The sequence below is a fragment of the Bacidia gigantensis genome (assembly GCF_019456465.1).
Source record: "Bacidia gigantensis strain McMullin 20006 chromosome Unknown contig_246, whole genome shotgun sequence".
Taxonomy (NCBI): Eukaryota; Fungi; Ascomycota; class Lecanoromycetes; order Lecanorales; family Ramalinaceae; genus Bacidia; species Bacidia gigantensis.
In genome coordinates this window covers 1,408,150-1,428,813 of record NW_025408602.1, presented here as the reverse complement: position 1 = coordinate 1,428,813, position 20,664 = coordinate 1,408,150, and the positions used below count along the sequence as shown (strand labels likewise).

The 20,664-nt window shown below is 49.8% G+C and overlaps 5 protein-coding genes across 5 annotated transcripts; 2 read left to right on the top strand and 3 right to left on the bottom strand.

Annotated features, from left to right (window-relative positions):
- Positions 1 to 4,386: 4,386 nt before the first annotated feature.
- On the top strand, positions 4,387 to 6,023 carry KY384_006078 (uncharacterized protein; the record flags this gene model as incomplete). Its single annotated transcript, XM_044814574.1, has 6 exons — positions 4,387 to 4,467; positions 4,553 to 5,166; positions 5,213 to 5,280; positions 5,333 to 5,396; positions 5,442 to 5,541; positions 5,592 to 6,023. The coding sequence occupies 6 exons, from the start codon at positions 4,387 to 4,389 to the stop codon at positions 6,021 to 6,023; spliced, it is 1,359 nt and encodes a 452-aa protein (XP_044668724.1).
- Positions 6,024 to 6,414: 391 nt separating this feature from the next.
- KY384_006077 (uncharacterized protein) lies at positions 6,415 to 9,279 on the bottom strand (the record flags this gene model as incomplete). The annotated part of the gene is made up of 2 exons (XM_044814573.1): positions 6,415 to 6,523; positions 6,569 to 9,279. 2 exons carry the CDS (start codon positions 9,277 to 9,279, stop codon positions 6,415 to 6,417), a joined length of 2,820 nt encoding a protein of 939 aa, XP_044668723.1.
- A 549-nt stretch (positions 9,280 to 9,828) lies between these two features.
- TIF34 (translation initiation factor eIF3 subunit) lies at positions 9,829 to 11,039 on the top strand (the record flags this gene model as incomplete). Its single annotated transcript, XM_044814572.1, has 4 exons — positions 9,829 to 9,855; positions 9,909 to 9,931; positions 10,009 to 10,489; positions 10,551 to 11,039. 4 exons carry the CDS (start codon positions 9,829 to 9,831, stop codon positions 11,037 to 11,039), a joined length of 1,020 nt encoding a protein of 339 aa, XP_044668722.1.
- Positions 11,040 to 12,230: 1,191 nt separating this feature from the next.
- KY384_006075 (uncharacterized protein) lies at positions 12,231 to 13,019 on the bottom strand (the record flags this gene model as incomplete). Its single annotated transcript, XM_044814571.1, has 1 exon — positions 12,231 to 13,019. One exon carries the CDS (start codon positions 13,017 to 13,019, stop codon positions 12,231 to 12,233), a length of 789 nt encoding a protein of 262 aa, XP_044668721.1.
- Positions 13,020 to 15,893: 2,874 nt separating this feature from the next.
- On the bottom strand, positions 15,894 to 19,968 carry KY384_006074 (uncharacterized protein; the record flags this gene model as incomplete). The annotated part of the gene is made up of 2 exons (XM_044814570.1): positions 15,894 to 17,077; positions 17,127 to 19,968. 2 exons carry the CDS (start codon positions 19,966 to 19,968, stop codon positions 15,894 to 15,896), a joined length of 4,026 nt encoding a protein of 1,341 aa, XP_044668720.1.
- Between the last annotated feature and the right edge of the window lie 696 nt (positions 19,969 to 20,664).

Here is a 20,664-nt window from a genome sequence, read left to right as displayed (position 1 = left end):
GTTGATGGAAGCCATGTCCACGACCTGCTCATGGATTTTCATGGTGAGACGGCGCTCATGTTGATGTTGATCACATGGAGATTTACACGCCTTTACAGCATACCCGGATCATATGCGATCGAGGTGGCACAGCAACTAGACATTGCTGGCATGGCTGTTGAAGCCACCGCTAAAGAGTGAGAAATAATCAAGGAGATGAACAAGTTGCCGGCAAGTAAAGGCTGTCAGATTCTCGATCATAGATCCAGGCTGGTATGGCCATCAGGGGCCACGAATAAATTGACGCAATCTGCAGCGTTCTCACGAGTCACGACCCTTCCTACCTTTGTCAGATCTGGACTAAGCTTGGAACGCGATTGTTCTCAGGGCTGCCAAAGTAGCGGCTTCGCAACATAAGGTAGTCTCTCAGCATTGTGGGGGCTTCTCGAGAGCCAGCACGGGGAGGAGCATGGCGCCTCTGTCTAGAGCTGATTGGTAGGGGGCTTCTGTGCCAGATAATGAGAGGACGAGGACTCTTTGTCAGCCGGCGATCCATTGGAAACGCTGCTCCTGTAGTACGTGGATCAGCCTAGTTCAAGAGGTGTCCGGGGACTTCTTTTGAGTTCTGCCTGCAGGACTACTGCAGATAGAAGTGCCTGGGTTACATGTTTCACAATAGCCTCCTCATACCTGACGGCTCGCAGAAGTCTATCCTCTGGGGAAAGCTGGAAGGGTCCTCTCGTCCTCGACGACTGCTTCCCTAATCCAATACCCGTGCAAGGAAAGCAGAGGCGGGAGGCCTAAGGGAATTCTAGATCAATTATTAGTGCCATTACCAAGCCAAGCCGTAATCCGTTCCGCAACGATCTACGCAGCTACGTCGCAATCCCAGCTAGGGTAGTTCTAGCTTGCACCCTGGTGTGTGCTGTCGCCTGGAGTGTTCGACGTCAAAACATGAGGCCATCCTCGGCCAGAACGACTGGTCCAAGCGAACTTTGTCGGCGATTGAGAATTGCGAGTCAAGCGTGCAAGCTAGGGCTAATCACTCGCGTATATTACTACTAATAAACTTCCGATGCGTGATGTCAAGCATCGCGGGTGCCTCCAGCACGGCAGAAGGCGCTCCAAAAAAAAAAGCTTGATACACGTCCCTGTCGTTCGATGCTGCCTACTTCCTTCGGCTGGCTGCTCCACAATCCACTCGAGCCGCTGTTGCATGCATACAATCAACCTGCTAGCTGCTGACTGCCCTCTAGCCGCATGTTGGCGACCGCTGCGATACCCGAAGTTAAACAGTTCCCCGCATCGGAGATCGAAGCATTCCGGATCGGCAAAGGTGTAGGCTGGCAACAGTACTACGGGGATGAAGCTGAGATGACTCCGTCTCACAGCCCAGGCAGAGCTGACAGCTGTCTATGAACATGGTTGATATTCCTACTGCTGAAGGCTGTGGTGGTGGAAAAGTGTCCACAAAATTTGGGATGAACGAGTGTGAGACTTCATCCAACGAGCCTTACGTGAGATGCAGGTGTTGGCGATCGATCTTGAATGATTGAACCCCAACTCGTTCCAGGACGCAATTGTTGACAGGCATATCGACAAGAAAAGGAGCGGTCAAGAAGAGGGTGTCCGCATGCTGGTAATGCCATGCAACGGAGAATGCGGAGACGTCCCTCCTTAAGTAAGTGAAAGAGGCTGTCAAGGTACATGCTACTGGCGACTTCATTCAAGAAAGTCATTCCAAGACACGGCTTGTTTCCAGACAAGATGCCGAAACAATCGTAGCTTTTGCAACTGATGCATCCTAGGCGGATGCTGTATCGCTTTCACTACATGCGCCCATTTTCATCTCTATACTCTCCTATGCAAGCGACGTCCTACTTTGTAAGGTAGACGACTATCGAGCAATATATGCAACGCCAGTCATGTTCCTACGGTCGAGTAGAAAGCAATGGCTGTTTCGGTAAGTGTCTTAACGCATTATGTCTTTACACTCTGCGAAGTTTTCTACTATGCACGCCTTCTTGGTTTCCTTATCCCGGTAGCTTATCCCTGCCATTTCTGAACGCACGGATTCTTTCAGGCGAATTGAGAATAGCAATCACGGACTTCAAGAAGCATCGAATAATGGCCTTGGATTGTGGAGTCTGCATGGTCTCAATGGGGCAATTCCTGAATGTGTTGCATCTGCTCGTCTACCGTACAGAGATCTGGTGATCTCTACTCCGTAGACGGCGACCATCAGTCTCGGTGAGTTTCACAGTGGATTACCTTTATGGTAGCGCCCCAAGGGACTTGTACATTATCGTTCCTTGCTCGGGAAAGGGAAAAGCCAGACAAGTGCGAAAGACTTGAGGTCAAGAGGCAGGGCTGTTAACGCAGCTCTACGAATGCGCCTTATCCGCGCGCGAGGCACATCTCACCACACGTTACGGCAGCGACAGAAGGTCGCTTATCGAGTACTCGCTACTGAGGAGAGAACCCCCACCCCCTTCGCCGGTTGTAGGCGTCGCTTTCATAGCAGTTCACGCGCGGTAGTCGGTTCTGCCTGCAAGGGACAGTGGGGTCAGCAGGACCCCGAGTGGGTGGGAGCGAATGGAAGAGACCCTGCCGATTTGGTGGTGAGGACAAGGGAGGCCGATTGGAAGCCAAGCGCCGACTATGATGGGCAGTCGAGGGAATTCCCAAATGAGCAAAGATGCGCGAAAAGGGAAGGTCTATGCGAGCATAGCCAATCAGGAAAGACTTCTTCCTGCTCGTTTTTCCCCCATTCTTATCCTCCTTCCTCCCTGACGTCACCCTTGGCCGCACGCTGTCGGCCTCCCCTCAGGCTGCAGTGGGGAGTTTGCTTCCAGCAAGGTGGACTATTGCTATGAAATCACGAACAAGTCTGTCTCGTATAGTAGACTGTCGGTGAATCAGTCGGCCATTTCTCCATAACTTTACCGGACCTGCATCAAGCCTCAACATTGATCGCTTCCATGATTCGCATCGTTCTCCGTAACATTTCTTTATGTTTTGAACCCTCCGAGTGGTCATGTTCATGTACTTTCCCAAGCTTCTGGACGCATTTTCACAGTAGCGATGGTGGATTGGGGGAGATCGTCTGCCAGAGAATGTCCAGGCTCTCCAGGATGAGAGATCGTCGTCTCATAGGTCGTTCTTGAACAAGGTCGATGTCTGAAAATTTCCCTAATGCGTACTGCCTCACCAATGGCACTCCATCGATCAGCCACTGCTAATATGAATCTCCCCATCCCCTTTGAAACACCGATTATACAGGTCGATGGGTGGTTTCCGATCATTTGAGATCACTTGTTGTTGATAGAGCAACACTGTACCTTCGTAGAAAAGATCTGATTTCCCATCAAGTCAGTAACTAAGTAAAACCTGCATAAACTAGTATTCTGACCCTTGTCTTGCCTCTACTCAAAGCGAGTGGCCAACTTCCGTCTGTGGTTGTGCCGTATGATTGTAATTTCTAGGAAATCCCATTTACATGCTGTACCAGCGATATCAAGATTCAATTGAACAGAGACAGCTCTCATCACTGGCGAATGCCAAAGAAGCGAAGGAGTCAGTCTTCACCGGGTGGTCTATACCAATTCACCTGGTCACTTCGAGATTAAAACCGCGAAAGAGCACCCAACGATGTGAGGCCTGATCCTGGTGAGCAACATCGGACTAAGTATAGGACATCTAGAAACGGAAAGAGTCGAAACCTCTTCGATGCACCGGGCGAATACTCCTCATGAACAGCCCGCCACGTTCCCGAAAAGCCGACCCAAACAAATAAGAATCATCTTTCAAGACCGTATGGAACAAGTGGAACATGCTGTACACAGAATGCCTATTGTCAGGCACTCAGCAGTATAAAGCTCGTTCAGAAGCTTGGAGGCGATACTGTGAACAATCATGACTTTACCCATCTCGATCAATAATCTCATCGTCCGAGAACAAGATGTGTTCAAGTCAAAAATGCATCGAAGCGACAGGTCGCCGCGATGGATTCTTAGAGAGTCGTTGAGAATGATCTAAGCAACATCAATAGAAGGACTTACCAAGTAGCAGGGCATCTTCGGACCGCCCTTGGTTGAGATGGACACCGGTCCAATCGTTATCTAGCGATACTCGTGGACATATGCACCAGCCCGGGATCATTGATTCGCAGACGATGTTCGCGGAGCATGCAAAGACACCCCGCCAACGGATGTATGTCACAGCCGAATGCAATACAAGACGTCATCATGTGTACTGGTATAGCGCAAATGTTCAAAGCTCAAGGAACATACATCAAAGAAAGGGGAGTGGCTGATTCAAACAATCCAAAGGAACAACAATTGGGTCCACACATCTACGGCGACGACTGAATAAAAACGAAGACACATCAGTAGCATCGCCTGACAAATGCATATCATCATCGTAGGCGCAGGCATCGCCGGCCTCAGCGCAGCGGTAGCGTTGCGTCAAGGCGGCCACAGAGTCGAGGTACACCATCTCCCTCCGAGCCTTATCAACATCTCCCAGAATTGGGATCCCCGACGCTTATGCTCACTCACCTTCCTGACGTTAGATCTTCGAAAAATCCGCCTTCGCAGCCGAAATCGGCGCCGCCCTAGCTCTTGCTCCAAATGGCGTCCACGTCCTCAACAGCCTGAACTTCTCCCTTCGCCGTGCTCGCGCAACGCGACTATTACTCTGGCAGGTCACCCACGGGTCGAACCTAGAGCCCATCTCCGTCATCGATTTCAACGACGCTGAGGAGCGCTTCGGTGCGCCTTTGATGGCTGTGCATCGTGTGGACTTACATAAGGAGCTATTGCGACTAGCACTGGACGAGAATGAGAGCAATAGGCCTGCTGCGCTGCATTTGGGAATGCCGATTGTCAAGGTGAGTCCGGAGGAAGGGTGGGTGGAGACGAAGGATGGGCAAAGGCACCAAGCGGACCTGGTGGTAGCAGCCGACGGAGTGCATTCGGTTATTAGGCGTGCGGCCCTGGGAAGGGAGAATGATGCAAGGTACTCGGGGAAGAGTGCCTTTAGGTTTTTGGCCGACACAAAGACTTTGAGAGAAGACGAAGGGATTCGCAGATTGATTGATGAGTGGAAGCCGCCCGGAGCTACCATATTTGCGGATACGGCGAATCCTGATGTCGAGAGACACATGGTGTGGTATGACTGTCAGGGGTGGGTCTCTGGAACCTCTTTGAAGACAAAAGCTGACACCAACAAGTGGGGAGGTTCAAAATTTTGTCGGCATCCATGAGCCTGCGAGACAGGATGCCATAGCTTCAGCAGATGGTAAGGAAAGGCAAGCCTTCTCGAATCATCGATGAACTAAGCCCCTTGCCAGATCAAAGAGGAAGAATGATTCAAGAGTTCAGCCACTACCACCCTGATCTGGTAAGAATCATAAGGTATTTGTGCCATAGCCCTCCCTTTCTTGCCGCTGACAATCTAAGACTGGCGAATGAGATCAAATGCTGGCCAATATTTTCCCACGAACCCTTATCGCAGTGGAGCTACGGCAAAGTCTTGCTGATTGGAGACTCTGCTCACGCAGTAAGGACTATCCTGCGGCAAGCAACCTCAAGTAACCAACATGATCTTAGATGCTTCCATTCGGCGGGCAAGGATCAAACCAGGCATTGGAAGATGCAGGTGCTCTCGGATATCTGCTTAGAGGAGTCGATGATGCATCGAAAATGCAACAGCGACTTAAATTCTTTGAAGAGGTTCGCATAAATAGAGCCTCACGCACCCAGACTATGTCGAAGGTCAGTGTGGGGAATGAGCTGAAGGTTTTTGATCAAGTCAAGAAATTTGCCAATGACAATCAGAGTATGTATCTTTGCGTCCTTTTTTGGACAAGTTATCGAGCTGATATTGGCAAGATGTCCCTGTTTCTTTCTCAGACCGAATTGAGCATGATTTTGGGTAGATTTCTTTCAGCCGTCGTTGCAACTCATTTGGCTGACGGAAACCCAGATATAACGTTCTCAAAGATTGCGAGCGGGTTCTGCAGACGAACAACAGGTAGTTAGACTGCTCACTAAAGCAGCTCGATGGCAAGAGACCTAGAATTGTATAGAGCCTTGCAAAAGTAGAAGCCTTACTTTTTATGGATTTTGCTCCCTTTCAACGCTTTCCTTGAGGATTTAGAGTGCTACAAAGACACTGACAGGAGCCTTATCATTCTTTACAGGTAATGCTGAAGTCTGTCATACAGAACCACTGAGTATCAAGAGACAAAGAAGACAACACCGGTCAAGAGGTTAATGGAGTAGATTGTTGGCCGTAGATTGTCATTCAATTTCCTCTATGTTAAAGCTGAATTTTGGGGTATCATTGTTGAAGACGTCTAGAATGCATACGAGGCAAGGAAGTTAAGTACGAACACTGCTGTAGTGATTCCACCACAATCGTAAGATGCCTCTAGAAAAGCCCATCGATTTCACCAGTCTCTGGATCGACGTCAACGTTAAGATAGCCTGGGGCGGTGGGTAGACCTGGTATCGTCTGTATGTCTGCTGCAAGAGCGTACCTGGATTTGTCAGCTTAGTATCGTTTATTGGAAAGCTCCACTCACAAATAGCCGGCTCCGACAGCCAAGCGTACGTCCCGTATTGGTACTGTAAAGCCCGTAGGCGCCCCCTTGAGGTTCGGATCGTGGCTCAATGAATACTGTGTCTTTGCAATACAGATAGGCAGATTGCCGAACCCTTGCTTTTCGTACGTATCGACCTTCTTCTGCGCTAGGTCGCTGAATTCGACCTTCTCTGCACCATACATTTCTTTGCCAATTTTCCCAATCCGCTCTTGGACGCTTCCACTCGTATCGTAGAGCAATTTGAAGTTCTTGTCTTTTTCACTTGCTGCAATGACTCCTTTGGCCAGGTCTAGGGCACCCTTGCCGCCCTCTGCCCAGTGATTCGATAGGATGGCATCGGTGGCACCAGCTGCCAGTGCTTCTTCTTTGACGACAGCAATTTCCGCGTCTGTGTCCGTCTCGAACTTATTGATTGCGACCACAACAGGTACGCCATAAAACTTGGCATTTTGAACATGCTTCTTCATGTTGACGCTGCCCTTTCGTAATATATCAATATTTTCTGTCCGGTAAACCTCGTCCAAGGCTCCGCCGGGAGTGATTGGAGGACCACCTCCGTGAACCTTGAGTGCTCGTACTGTAGCAACCACCACCACAACATCCGGTATCAGGCCAGAGGAGCGACATTTGATATTGAAGAAACGTTCACCACCCATTGTAAAATCAAAACCGGCTTCTGTGACGACAAAGCCGGTTGTCTCGTTGTGATCCTCGTCGGGTTCCGTGCCAGCGAGCTTGAGCGCCACCTTGTCTGCGAGGATGGAGCTGTTCCCAATACTAATATTCGCGAAAGGTCCAGCATGCACAAATACAGGCGTGCCTTCCAATGTCTGCATGAGATTGGGTTTAATAGCATCTTTCATCAGAGCAGTTAGGGCACCACCAGCCCCAATGTCATCGCAAGTCACAGGCTCTCCTCTCTTCGATGAAGCTACAACCATCCGACCAAGGCGTTCTCGCATGTCAGCTAAGTCGTTGCTTAGAGCCAGGACTGCCATGCATTCGCTCGCCACGGAAATGTCAAAAGCAGTATCTCTCGTCAGACCCTTTTCCGTTGGTGCTTTTCCTATCGTGATGCCCCTCAGATGCCTGTCATTAACGTCTACAACCCTTCGCCACGTGAGGGTTTCGGGATCGATGTCCAGTCGCGCAAACCTATTGATTTCGTCGTCTGTAAGCTCGTCTGGGTTTGACTTGTCTATGCCTAGCTTCTTCAATCGACGGAGCATGACGGGTTTAAATTCTCGCTTGCCCTTCTTAGCAGGCACTAGGCGTTTATATAGAGCTCCATCCGGTGATGTAGCTTCATGAAACATTCTTGTATCAATGGCCGCAGCCAGAAGATTGTTTGCAGCAGATATCGCGTGTATGTCGCCTGTCAGATGAAGATTGAATTCATCCATAGGGATCACTTGACTAAAGCCACCTCCAGCTGCGCCACCCTTGATGCCAAAAGTTGGACCTTGACTTGGTTGCCTCACATTTGCAAATGCAACTCTGTCAAGATGTCCTGCAAGTGCTTGCGCCAGACCTACTGTTGTTGTAGACTTGCCTTCGCCTAATGGTGTCGGTGTGATGCCAGACATGAGCACATAACGCCCATCCCTTCTGTGGCCAAGCCTTTTTAAAATGGAAAGATCTACTTTTGCCTTGGTTGACCCGTATGGTTCAAGCTCATGACCGGCTAGACCGACTTCGCGAGCTACAGTAGTGATCGGCTTTGGCCTTTGAGCGCGGGATATTGCAATGTCTGAAGGGACTGGGCTGGTAATCTTCAATGGCAAGGGATTGATATGCCGAGTTTTTTGACGTTCGACATGCGCAGTGGTAGCTTCAACGACATTTTCAAGCAGCATTGCAACGGTCATCGGTCCAACACCGCCAGGAACAGGTGTGATTTTGGACGCAACTTCAGCAATTGACTCGAAATCCAAGTCACCAACGAGACGTTGGCCTGATTTCTTCGTCTCATCTGGGATGTAGTTTGTCCCAACATCAATGACGACAGCACCTGGTTTGATCCAGTCACCTTTCACGAAATGAGGCTTCCCAATGGCAACCACTAGGACGTCTGCCCGCTTCAAATGCTCTTGAAGATTCTCTGTTCGCGAGTGGCAGACTGTGACAGTAGCGTCCGCATTGCGTAGGAGGGCGCTGACTGGGTTGCCAACAATATCACTCCTTCCCAATACCACTGCGTTTTTACCCTTCAAGTCTACCCCACTCTCTTGTAGCAGTACCATTACTCCTTTCGGTGTACAGGGTATAAACAAGGGTTTCCCACCTCGTTTCGAAAGTTCTCCTATGTTTGTGGTGCCGAAGCCGTCCACGTCCTTCTCCTCAGCAACTGCTGAGGTAATAGTATGCTCTGACATGTGCTTAGGCAACGGCAATTGTACGAGTATACCATGAACTGCGGGATCATGATTGAACGCGGTGATTTCTTGTAAGAGCTCGGCCTCAGTAATGCTTTCATCCAGAGATATCTTGTCACAAATAATATTTGCCTCTCTCGCAGCATTCTCTTTCATGCGTACGTAGGTACTGGAGTCTTGACGGCTTCCAACCTGCACGATCTTGAGGCATGGCTTGTAGCGAGGATTCGTCTCTTGCTTGTCTTTAATCTGAGCATTGATCTTTTCCCGTATTGATTTTGCAATGGCAGTGCCATCAATTTTTTCTGCCGCCATGTTTCGAGAAGTAATGGAGAAGTTTCTTCGGAGAAAGGTCAATTGATATGGCGAATTCAACTTATTGTGTATAGAAGCAAGCCTTGAAAGAGGCACTGTGATGCTTGGAGGGGCTCTATGGATCGACGGAGAACCGTAAGTGCGGAGGCGCCTCAGGGTCCTACCGATGTGATCTGACCTGCGGCAGACGCAGAATTCAACTCGGTTGATCTCGTGACCAATGCGCCGGCATGGTACCATAATATGATTTTGTTAGCAAGCACTGCGACTGATCAAGCATTCCCTGTCACAGCAAGCGAGACAGGGAGGCAGATATCGAGTCGTTGTCTCGTTAGAAAAGCGGTCAAAAATCAAATCATTTCTGAGCTCTTGGGTGTTCCGGGGAGAGGGTCCCCTAACGCGCCCCGAGAAGCGGCCCGCATGCGCCCGCTTCAAGGTATGAGGTTAGGTGACTCATGGGTCGAGGGGGTGGCTGAAGCCGCACAGTGCGAAAAAAAACCTACGATAAATTCATGTGCACATTCAACTTGACATTCACAATTCACAAAGATGAGACCTATATTACTTCAAGGCCATGTAAGTCTCCTAAAGAAGCGCTCTTGTAGTTTCAAGGCTGACAATCTCCCCAGGAACGGTCTTTGACGCAAATAAAGTACGTGAGCACCTGGAATCAAATACTGCAGACCTCCTCTCAATTCATTGTACTAAGTGCGAGTGCTGCAACTACAGATACACCAGAGACGGCGACATCCTCTTCTCATGTGCTAAAGATCAAATCATATGCGCCTGGTTCTCTGCGAACGGTGAGCGCCTCGGCACCTATCATGGTCATCAAGGTGCCCTTTGGACGATCGATGTCGACCCCACAACAACCCTCCTTGCTTCAGGCGCTGCAGACAACACAGTCCGACTTTGGGACATACGGACAGGCAAATGCGTCAAAGTCTGGGACTTCAACACCGCGGTGAAGAGGGTAGAATTCAACGAGGATGGGACGAAGCTGCTGGCGGTGACAGAGAAGCGTATGGGCTACTTAGGCACTATCGTGGTCCTGGACATCATTCAAGACGTGAATGCAGAGCAGAGTGACGAAAAAGCCCTTACGATCACTTGCGAGGAGAGTAAAGCCACGGTCGCGGCGTGGAGCTATCTCTCCAAGTACATCATTGCCGGGCATGAAGATGGCACAGTATCGCAGTATGATGCAAAGGTATTCCTCCAACCTCAACATACTCCCACTCCGCAAGAGAAAATATCGCTGATCAGCCTAGAACGGCGAACTCCTCGACAACTTCGCAGCCCACACCCCCGACTCCACCATTCAGGACCTCCAAATGTCGCCCGACAGGACCTACTTCATCACAGCTGGCAAAGACAAAACCGCCAAACTTATCTCCTCCCGTGATCTTTCCCCACTCAAAGCATACACCAGCGACACTTCCCTCAATTCTGCTGCCTTGACTCCCAAGAAACCATTCGTGATTCTAGGCGGCGGGCAAGCGGCTATGGACGTTACCACCACAAGCTCACGGCAGGGCAAGTTCGAGGCTAGATTCTATCACAAGATTTTCGAAGACGAGATTGGGAGGGTGAAAGGGCATTTTGGGCCGCTGAATACCGTGGCGGTGGATCCGCTGGGAAGAGGGTATGCGAGTGGTGGAGAGGATGGTTATGTGAGGGTGCATCATTTCGAGGGGGCGTATTGGGGATTCCAGTATGAGGTTGAAAGGGAAAAGGGAGAGGAGGGACAGGATTTATGATGGAAGCTATGAGGACTTGTTGAGATGAATCGTAGACGGTGAATGGTATGTCTATCAGCGAACATATGTCGTCATGTAGCTTGAGACTATTCAAAGATCTCTAACTATCCAGATGTCAAAGTAAGAATTCTCCTCCTTGCTTTGAAGCCGGTAGTCACTGCGTTTGCAGAAAGGGAATCCATCAGATCGAATAGTCAATCGTATCACCAAGCCCAAGTGATCTTTCACCGAGCGCAAAAATCGTCTAAGACGTTTTTGCCTTATCAGTCACCAGGTCAAGATCGCCCTCATCGCTGCCATCATCTCATCAAAACCAGTACTCGACGCAACAAACGCAAACGCAGCTTTCATCCAACCACCAACCCTTTATCTCCGTAAATAACAAAACACCAATTCGCATCTATAGCCCAAAAAAGCCCTAGACGTCCAGAAGGCCTTCTCAAACGCGGTCTCGCCGTGAAGAGGGAATCCTTCAGGATGAAGAAGCGATTAAACCTAAGGCAACTCACTTTCTGCGCCGCGCTTGGCGTCGCCTGGTCCGCTTCAGGATCTGTCTCAAAATCAACCTCCTTTCACCCACCACGACCATTGATTACCTTATTCACCATTTGCAGTGCGTAATAAGGTAGGATATACGCCCGGCGCAGATCGTCGAGACTGCTGGACGCCGAGGCCGAGCACCGAGGGTTTTGGGAGGAGTGGAGAGTGGTACGCCAGCGTAGTCAGTTTCACTTGGTGGCATGTGCACAGCGACGCCATGTACGCTTGATGTGAGTAATACGGGTCTAGCCCTGTAGATGCTCAGGCCTGGCTGTCTTGCAACGTATGGCAGGCTCAAATCATATGAAATTCTAGGGAAAAGAAACAAAGCAAATGGAAAGGGAAGCTTGAAGTGAGGAAAGTTGATGCGATTCCCTTCATGGTGCCTATCGACAACCTTCTCGTCCGTCAAAGAAGAATTGAAATATATACATGGGTAGAAATATGGGTGTAGGCGCATGCTGACCGAGTGCAGCAAGAACAGCCATACAATCCCATGTCAAGGTTAAAAGAATAATCTGAGAGTTGAAGTGAATGTGATAGCGCAATGCTGGCAGGACAACTCCCGCGCTTTGCTGATCATGATATGCCTCGCTGCTTTTTCTCCTTCGTTCCTTATGCCAAAAGAATCTCATTGATATAGTGCTGCCTTCAAGCAAAATCGGCGGTCCAGAGATCTCCAGTGTAGCAGGCACCGATTTGAGTGTAGTCTGCGCTACCGAAGATCTTTGCGTGACCTTGGGGATCCCCAGATCGTGCAAATATGATATCGGAACGCTTGGAGTTGCCACATTGGAGAGCCTTGGGTATCTCGCATAGCCACATCTTCATGGCGCTGGTGATATCATTGGCGTCGCCGGGTGCAATGCATTGACCCATCGAGCCAGGGTTGAGCGTATGAACCTCTACTTTCCCTCCTTGTTCGCTTCCGGTACCCGTCGAGCAAGCATTGCCCTTTAGCTTGTCGCTCCAAGTGTAGGGCTTGAGTGACGAGTCCCATTGTTTTCGGATTGAATTGATGGTATCGAGCACGTCGTTACCTCCAGATGAAGGCTGTTGTGTCTGCTGGGGCTGTTGTTGCTGTTGAGCCTGCTGTTGTTGAGGTTGTTGCTGTTGCTTTTGTGGTTGGGCTTGGGGTTGGGCCTGAGGTTGTGCTTGAGGTTGTGCTTGCGGTTGTGCTTGGGCGTGATACTGAGTTTGCTGCTGATGATGATCACCATCATGCTGATGCGAGTCCGTGTCTGCATTTTTCTGGCTGACTTGTGGTTGGGGTTGAGGGGACTGCTGTGGTTGTTGGGGAGCTGACTGTCCGGGGCCGAGCTGAATCTTCTCGACGACTTTATAGTCCTCATGTGTGACACCATTGCCGTCTTTCCAAACCTTGGCTAGTTGAGGCGTTCCCAGTTGTTGCTCATTCTGACGCTTGGGGTGTAGATGCATGTTTTGCAAGGTGGGATGAGCGATCACGCTGGCGCTCAACAGAGCCGAGATGATGATTGAAGTACGCATCTTGTTCCGAACTGACAGATGCCTGGTTTGATGATGGAGATCAAGGTGATTTTATGGTTGTAGTGGACCTGCCGACTGAGTATTCGGGAGTGAGTTGGAAGTCTTGGATATTGCTCTGGTTGTTGACAGGCCGGGTGATCAACACTCAAAGGAGCAAATAAGGACGAGTTGAGGGAGATGAAAGAGCGTGGAAGCGAGACCTAAGCTCAGCAAAGAACGGTTTTGTTACTTGAAAGAATGGACGGTGTCTAAAAGACAGCAAATGAAATAGGGAATGTGAGGTCTAGCGAGAGGCACGATGAGAGGGTCAGGAAGTGAGAAAGGGAAAGCGAGGAATGCTCTTATTTCTATTCTAGTGTTTTGGACATTAATTTAAATTACCCCCAGTCAATGAAAAGACATGACTTGGCAGACTCGGTCATTCAGGGGAGGAGCTAAGGGCCAATTGCGGTGGTGGCGCCAATTGTCCCACTTTCCTGTCCTTTATCCCTGGGTCTTGGGCCTTAGTCCTTCATTATTCTGACGGCTAATGACTTAGGGGCACAGTCTACCAAAGTCTCCACCCCATTAGGTACCTTATTATTCCATACTACTTGCGATGTTTCACCGCTGCAGCCAATCGTTGTAGCTGCGTGTTGTTTTAGAGTCGAGATTGGAGGCCGGTAATTGATATGGAAGGGGAACTCGCCCTTCCCCGCATTCTGCTCATATGAGATGCTCCGTTTGCGAGAGATGTCCACGCAGACGGGACATGTTTCTGAATAATAATGACGCCGTCTGCGCTTCCACGGTACAATTGCTGGGGCGGTGATCAGATCATTCGCTTTGGGCGAGATCTGCCAGAAAACCCACGGATTCAGGGGTAGCGTATGATCTACAGCATGCGCCGGGAGGATTAAGCCGGATCCGAGATATCACCACCACAATGATAATAATTCACGAACCAGCATCCTTCGTTTCAACGCTTGGCCCCTCGCACTACGGCCGCCCCTGCGTAAGTCTGGACTCTATTTCACAAGGTACTGAACCCCTGGAGGTGCTGGGCGGTCCAGGGGTGCGAAAATAATGCAGATGTCGGTTGGCGCCCATTATTATTATTACTACATCCTGACCCTCCACGGCGCCACATAAATAATGAACACCGTCTATCATGAAACGTTTCATAGGGACGAACCGCCGGAGTGGTGAGGATTCATGCGTCCTGAGTCCTGACCTCCAGTCATGGCATTGACCCGACTCAACATTGATGCACGCGGCATTCTTCCACTGGGCTTCCGTAGGTGGCTGGGGGATGACAGTTCGGACCGCCTGATGCAAATGTCTACGTCAACCCATATCCAAGGCTCTCACCGGCGCGAAGGATGCGGCGTTGAACATCATCGCATCTTGACCACCTGTTTCGACCTGCAGCGCGCAGGAGACGACCATCCACAAGATAGAACTAACTTGCTGCGTCGTTGAGCCTTCCGCAAAACCCCACCGTAGTCTCCACACGCTGTCACTACTCCTCACCAACATCCACACACTTCAGTCACCGAATGTCGTCTGAGATCTAGCCATGGCAAGAGCGTTCTACCATTAACCTCCCGCATGGCCGTATGTTTCTACCGTGCCGTCCTACAAGAGATGAGATGAAGGGGCCAATGCATGTACAGGAATAGCTCGTTATCGATATCAACTACTCGCTTCAACGATATATGCGCACCGCACATCAGCACCTACAATCTCTGTTCATCTTGTACATGCAGTGGTAAGGATTGCTTCGCCATAGTTTGCACACGCCGCTATTGATGCTTTCCCCTCTTTCCTTTCTCGTATCCGAAAATCCTTCGGTGGTGGATACGTGAGGGCGCAGCTGCGTTCCCCGCACAATGATGTGACCTGCGCGCAGAAGACCCTGCTTTGTTGGAGACATACGGGCAGTGCATGCGGCCGCTCAGGTCGTAGCATGGCGCGGGTAGTGCTTGTGAGGAGCAAAGATCGTTGTTGACAGGAGTGAGCCCCTCCATTTTGTGAGTTGGAGGATTTGTGGCGAATTCTTAAAAAAGAGATGCAATTCGAGTGCAAGTTTTGATATTCCTGCCGGAAAAGGATGGAGAGTAGATACATAACCGCCTTTTCTGTGTGTGTGTGTCTTCAGATTGATGAGCACCAAACACCCACACAAGACGATTACCTGATATGACTCGCAATATGCATATCTTGAAATATATGTGACTGCATGAGCATTTGATCCTGTCCCGACAGGACTCCTCACAATAAAGACCAGCAACTAACCACTTGCCAATGATTTTGCCGGCGCGTGGTCTTTCAACAGTGACCGCCTTGTGCCGTGCCGGTGGGAAGTGTGTGATGCCCATCTCCTTAGCACGCTTGGTCGAAGGATGGAGAATGCACCTTGCTTGAGGCGAGAAAGTGAGCCGCGAATGCCGTGCACATTGATTCCAGACAAAGCATATTCACCAGACGCGAAGGATACCCATCTTCCACACAGAAGGGAATTTGTTATCATGAAATTTCTCATGCAACACCAAATGACCTGGAATCTTTTCACAAATCGACGCTCCAATATGAGCAGATTCACCTTCGCTAATGCCTTTTATCTTTCTTCGCTATGCCGCCTTTTCAGAGATCAGTAGCCAATAAATACACCAAGACGATCATTTGATCAATCATCTTCCCTTCTCGATCCCTCCCTTTTTTTCCGAGCAAATAGTCCGTCTCCCCAAAGTCCTTTCTTGTCCTTCCTCTCCGTTGGACTTTTCGGATTTCTATTCTTCTCCACAATTGTTGGGCTATCTGACTTCAATCGATACATGCTCTTCCCTCCCCCGAGGGCGTTTCGTCTCTCGATCTATTTGCCATGCCAGCTTTATGCCTCGCCATCTCCGCCCGTTCTGCCGATCGCTGCAGCGAATACTGGCTCTGCTGACCTTTCTCCTGATGATGCCGCCACTTACTGTTGATAGGGGCAAAGTATTTGGTAGCTGGAGTGATAGTCTTATTCGTAGCGGCGGAATCACGCTTGGATCGTGTCTTCCCCAAAGAGTAGATGGATGAGCCCAAAATGTCGGAGTTATTTTCGATGTCTAGGTCGGAGAAATCCTCATCTTCTTCTCCATCTTCTTCGTCTTGTAGTATACGATGCTGATTACGCCTTTTGACCGTATCTGGAAAAGTTGGAGAAGTACCTGAATCCCATGCGCCGGACGAAGAGCCGGGTGGCGTACCCGTTGTCTCCGACCCTGTTTCTTCGGATGTAATCTCCTCAACTGAAAGAGGTGAGCTGGGTGATATAGGGCTGCGTGCTATTGCAAGGCGAGATGCTGCGGGTGAGCTGCGGTTCGCGTGGTGTCTCTGATGGAAATAGCTGTCTGCGAAGCTTGAGGTGCTGCTATTCAAGGTCCGAGAGCCAGATCCATCGCCGGCTGGGGTATTTGGAGAACCGTTGCTGCCATTGGCTTCTCTAAAGCGGGCTTTTCTTTCCATTTGCTCGACGAGTTCCTCCCATTTCGGCTCCAGCACGCCACTAGGTCTCTCTGCTTGCTCGGCGCGTGACAAACACTCTCTGGCTTTATCGCGAGACGCTTCACAGAGCTCGTCGAAATATTGCAATTCTTTGCTCCACTCAACTCCACTGTCAACCTCATGTCGTGCATCTAGCCACACATCGACAAGATTTGCGCATTCCCTGGCTTGATCAATGAGATATGGCAGACTGGGAAAGCCTTCCTTGCTTGTGCCTGGTAGCCGGTTCAGGATCGTGATCGGAGTAGCGTAGGAAGGGGGAATAGCGGAAGTTGCACGCTCTGAGCTGATGTCACAGACTTTGTCAATGAAAGCCTTGAACCCCGGTCGATGACTAGTCAGAAATACATTCATGGGTTCCATCCAAGGCTCTTTGCTGCCAAAGGTGTTGAGATTAGCTAGCATTTGCAAGGTCTTCGTAATCAAGGTCAGTGTTCTTTGTGCGCGAGGCCTAGGATGATCTAAAGAGAGTCAGGCGATATTCGTAGCAACTAGCTGGGCTGTTCATACCTTTGAGCAAGCCGAAGAGCTTAGGATTGAGCACTGCAGGACAGAAAAACCTTAAGAAAAGGAAACCGGAGACACTGCTGTAGGCTACCGTCCGCAGAAAGCCGCCATATCGATCTTCAGCACAGTCTCGAATGCGACGAAAGATGATTCGCAACTCCGGAGGGCAACGTGGAGCTGAAGCCAAAACAGCCTGCCATACGTTCTCTGTCAATGCCGTTAGGTTCCTCCAATTGCGCTGTAGGTCATCTGAGCTCGACACCCGGTGTGGATCGACTTCACAGTCAGGGTCGCTCTCCGCAATATCCCTCATTCTCTCGCTCAGAGTCTCGTCTAAATACTCCTTTCCTAAGCGGCGCATGTGAGAGTCCAATGCCTTTGTCAGTAATGTGTTGCCCCGAAAGAGTAAGTTCGCCTCAATAGTAGCGTTCTTTCCCATATCTCTCACCCACATCTCACGCTCGACGCTCGATTCTAGCGCGTCTTGGGAAGCTATTCCCCTTCTATACCTAAATTTCGACATAGGAGTTTCTTTGTGGCTTGTGTCAATTTCTTCCTCCACGAGTGACATGAGCCAGGCACTGGCATGGCCTGAGACCTGGAAGATATTCAACAGGATTTCTGAAAGCCGTTTCAGTTCTATATGAGCCACTTGGGTGATCTGATTGGTCAAGCCATTCGAGAATGAATGTAGAGTCTCAGAGATCATAGCATAATCGCGGCCCATTGACACAACGAGCTCGTCAACCCGAATTCGCATAAGCATTTCCCCTACAACATCCTCTTGGTCGTTGATCAGTTGCCACCACCTTTCCGTGTCTGTTGCACGCTCTAGACTGTCTAGTCTGATGTCAACTTTGCCGTAGACTAAGTCCAATGGCGAAACCTGAACATCCCCATCGATCGTTGCCGGATTGATGTCTCCTCTTTTGAGGTCCGAAGGTGCTCTAGTCAATGACCAAGCTTTTTGGCCCGGGTTACGGCTTTTCAATTCAATCGCAGAGCTTGAGAAAACGGGCGGAAGATCAGAGAATTCGAAGTCTTCCCGAAAGAAAGGATTGCTTGTCTCTGGCTTCGTGGACGTTCTCGCCCTTACTTCGCCATCGAATTGAATCTCGGCATAATAATTGCCGGTAGTCTGTGGTTTCCAGCCCTGAGGTTTAAGATGCTTTTCAGGGCCGTGAGATGAATTCTGCCTTGGCCCATCCAGCTTTGCTTCTATGATCCGAAGCGAGAGTATTCTCTCGACTCGGAACATATCTGTAGGTGGCGGATTGGCAGAGGCTGAGGCCGAATCCAAAGCTCTTGACTGAGAATCGATTGACAATTGGTCAGGCCCGTAAAGCTCAGGTACTGTGAACGCTCTGAGGAGTACGAACCACACCTCAAAGAGGACCCGAGAGTCTAGTGAGAAATAAATACTTGATACAGAATTGATCGACGAGTTGGTCAATGTATACTGAGTATAGATGGCAATACAATATTCATCGTCCAATATCGAGGGATCTAGCCGCTGGACAGCACACCTTGATAATTGAGACAGTGGTATGACAGCCTCGAGGGTCGACTCGGGCTCCAAATAGATCTTGAAGTGGCCATTCTCCTGAAGCGTGCATGAAACTTTCCTCCAGTTCTTGGATAAGGACTTGATAGGTCTGTAAATCGATACCCTCCGATCGGTAGGTAAAGGAGAGGTCGATCTCGGCTGAGGATTTTTTTCCCACATTAACATCTTACCAACTTTTATGATCGATGCATCTTTCCCAGAGGCGCCGTCAGAATCACCTTTGCCGTCGCCCAGTTTCTTTTCCCCAATCTTTGGATCTTGTGGTTTGCTCATTTTGTTCTGAGCGCCTTTGGGCCTTATCGGCTGCCAGCATAGCAACGCCGCAAGCCATTGATCAAATGTTTCTGGTACATGTGGCTTTAAGTGGATACCTGAAGTAGTCCTTAGTGTAGATACGGCTAGGAATGTAGACCTGCTTTCGGCGTCATACAAAGTCCGCACTTGGCATCCTCGAAGGTCATTGATGAGGGTCTTGGCTAAATTCACCTCCCCTTTCGTCTGATATATCAGACTCCCGGAAGCTACGTTGATAGCACAATAGCCAGACGCCCAAGGACTAGCCACCGAATTCCTAAAGGAAAGAACGCCTTGCATCCTCCCACACGTAGTTTTCATTAATTGCAGTATCTTCTTGGCGTCAGTGGACGATGAAGACAGGGGCGTTCCTGGCTTTGCGGCAATCGGATTTCGAATGGGCGACAAAGGTCGAGAGGGAGGTCTAGATGGACGTGGGCGTCGTTGCGCCTCGAGTGCCGGGCTGGAAACGATAGAAGGAAATCCAATGGAGCTGGACACACTGCCATTGTCCTGGGATGGAGGTGATTGGAGTGAGCTCATACGAACACGGGTCCTTGACGACCCGGGAGACCGTTCTTTGAGATGTTCCTCCAATGTTCTCGTTCTAGGTCGTGCTTGCGATTGTTTCGTTGCTTGAGCATCTTGCCCTGACATTTGTCGACGAGGTGTGTCTCTACCAGTCCGGTGTATCGTCCTCGACTCATGAGAATCCGAGAATTGAGGCGAAACACTCTCAGAAGTATTGTAGGCTGACAAAGGAACCGGTGTTCCTGACCGCTTTGCAGGGCCCGTATCTGGGTCGGCCAACCCGCCCATTGATTTTGTATGCTCTTGCACATGTTGCATGGGGTTTCGCTTCTCTTTGGACGGCTGCTTTTTCTTCGAGCTTTTCCGCGGTTCATCATCACTGTCCTCTTTGATATATATCCGCGAGCGCCTCCTCCGCTCGTTGCTATCTCGACTCGGCCCTTTTGGTTTCATGCTGGAGCTTTGTAGCCTCTATGTAGAGTGTTGTCTTTTGTGCCCAAACCACCATGAACGTCAACTGTCCAATCTCTTTCTGAAGAGCAGACTCCGCATGCGATCAATTGTGTGCCGACATTGCGTTCGGCTACCTTGAAGTGGGGTATCTCCAATCGAAGACCATGGAAAGAGGAGGCTAGAAAAGCGTGGATTCATAGGGATGTAGTTGCTAGGTGACAACAAGAAGGGTCTCAGCTACCTCGAAATGGTGCTGAGTTTTGCCTCTCAAGGATGGTCAGGTACGGCGAGTGGGGTTTTACAGATCTGCTTGAGTGTGGGGGTGTGCTGTGCAGGTTCAGAGACGCTTCCTTCTCAAGTCACCCATTCCATTCTCATGTCTTCGAATGCTTCAACTGAATCAAAGACTGTCATCATCGAAATTTTTCACTCATGAGTCCCGTTTTAGGTGATGTTTGGACGGTCAAAATGATTACTGCCATGAGTATTTGGACGGCTTTGGTGGTGTCAACAAGTTTTCACGAATCCATTCGAATACATATCTAAGTCAAAAACATGCAATTTACGAAACAAAGAGGTATCCTCGGCACTTAATCAGAGCTCCGCTGCAAAATCTTCAATATGCGCTCTATATGCGCACAACCACCGAACCTAAAAATCCATCCCTACCAGTAGCCCTCCCTTTGTAGGAGCCCC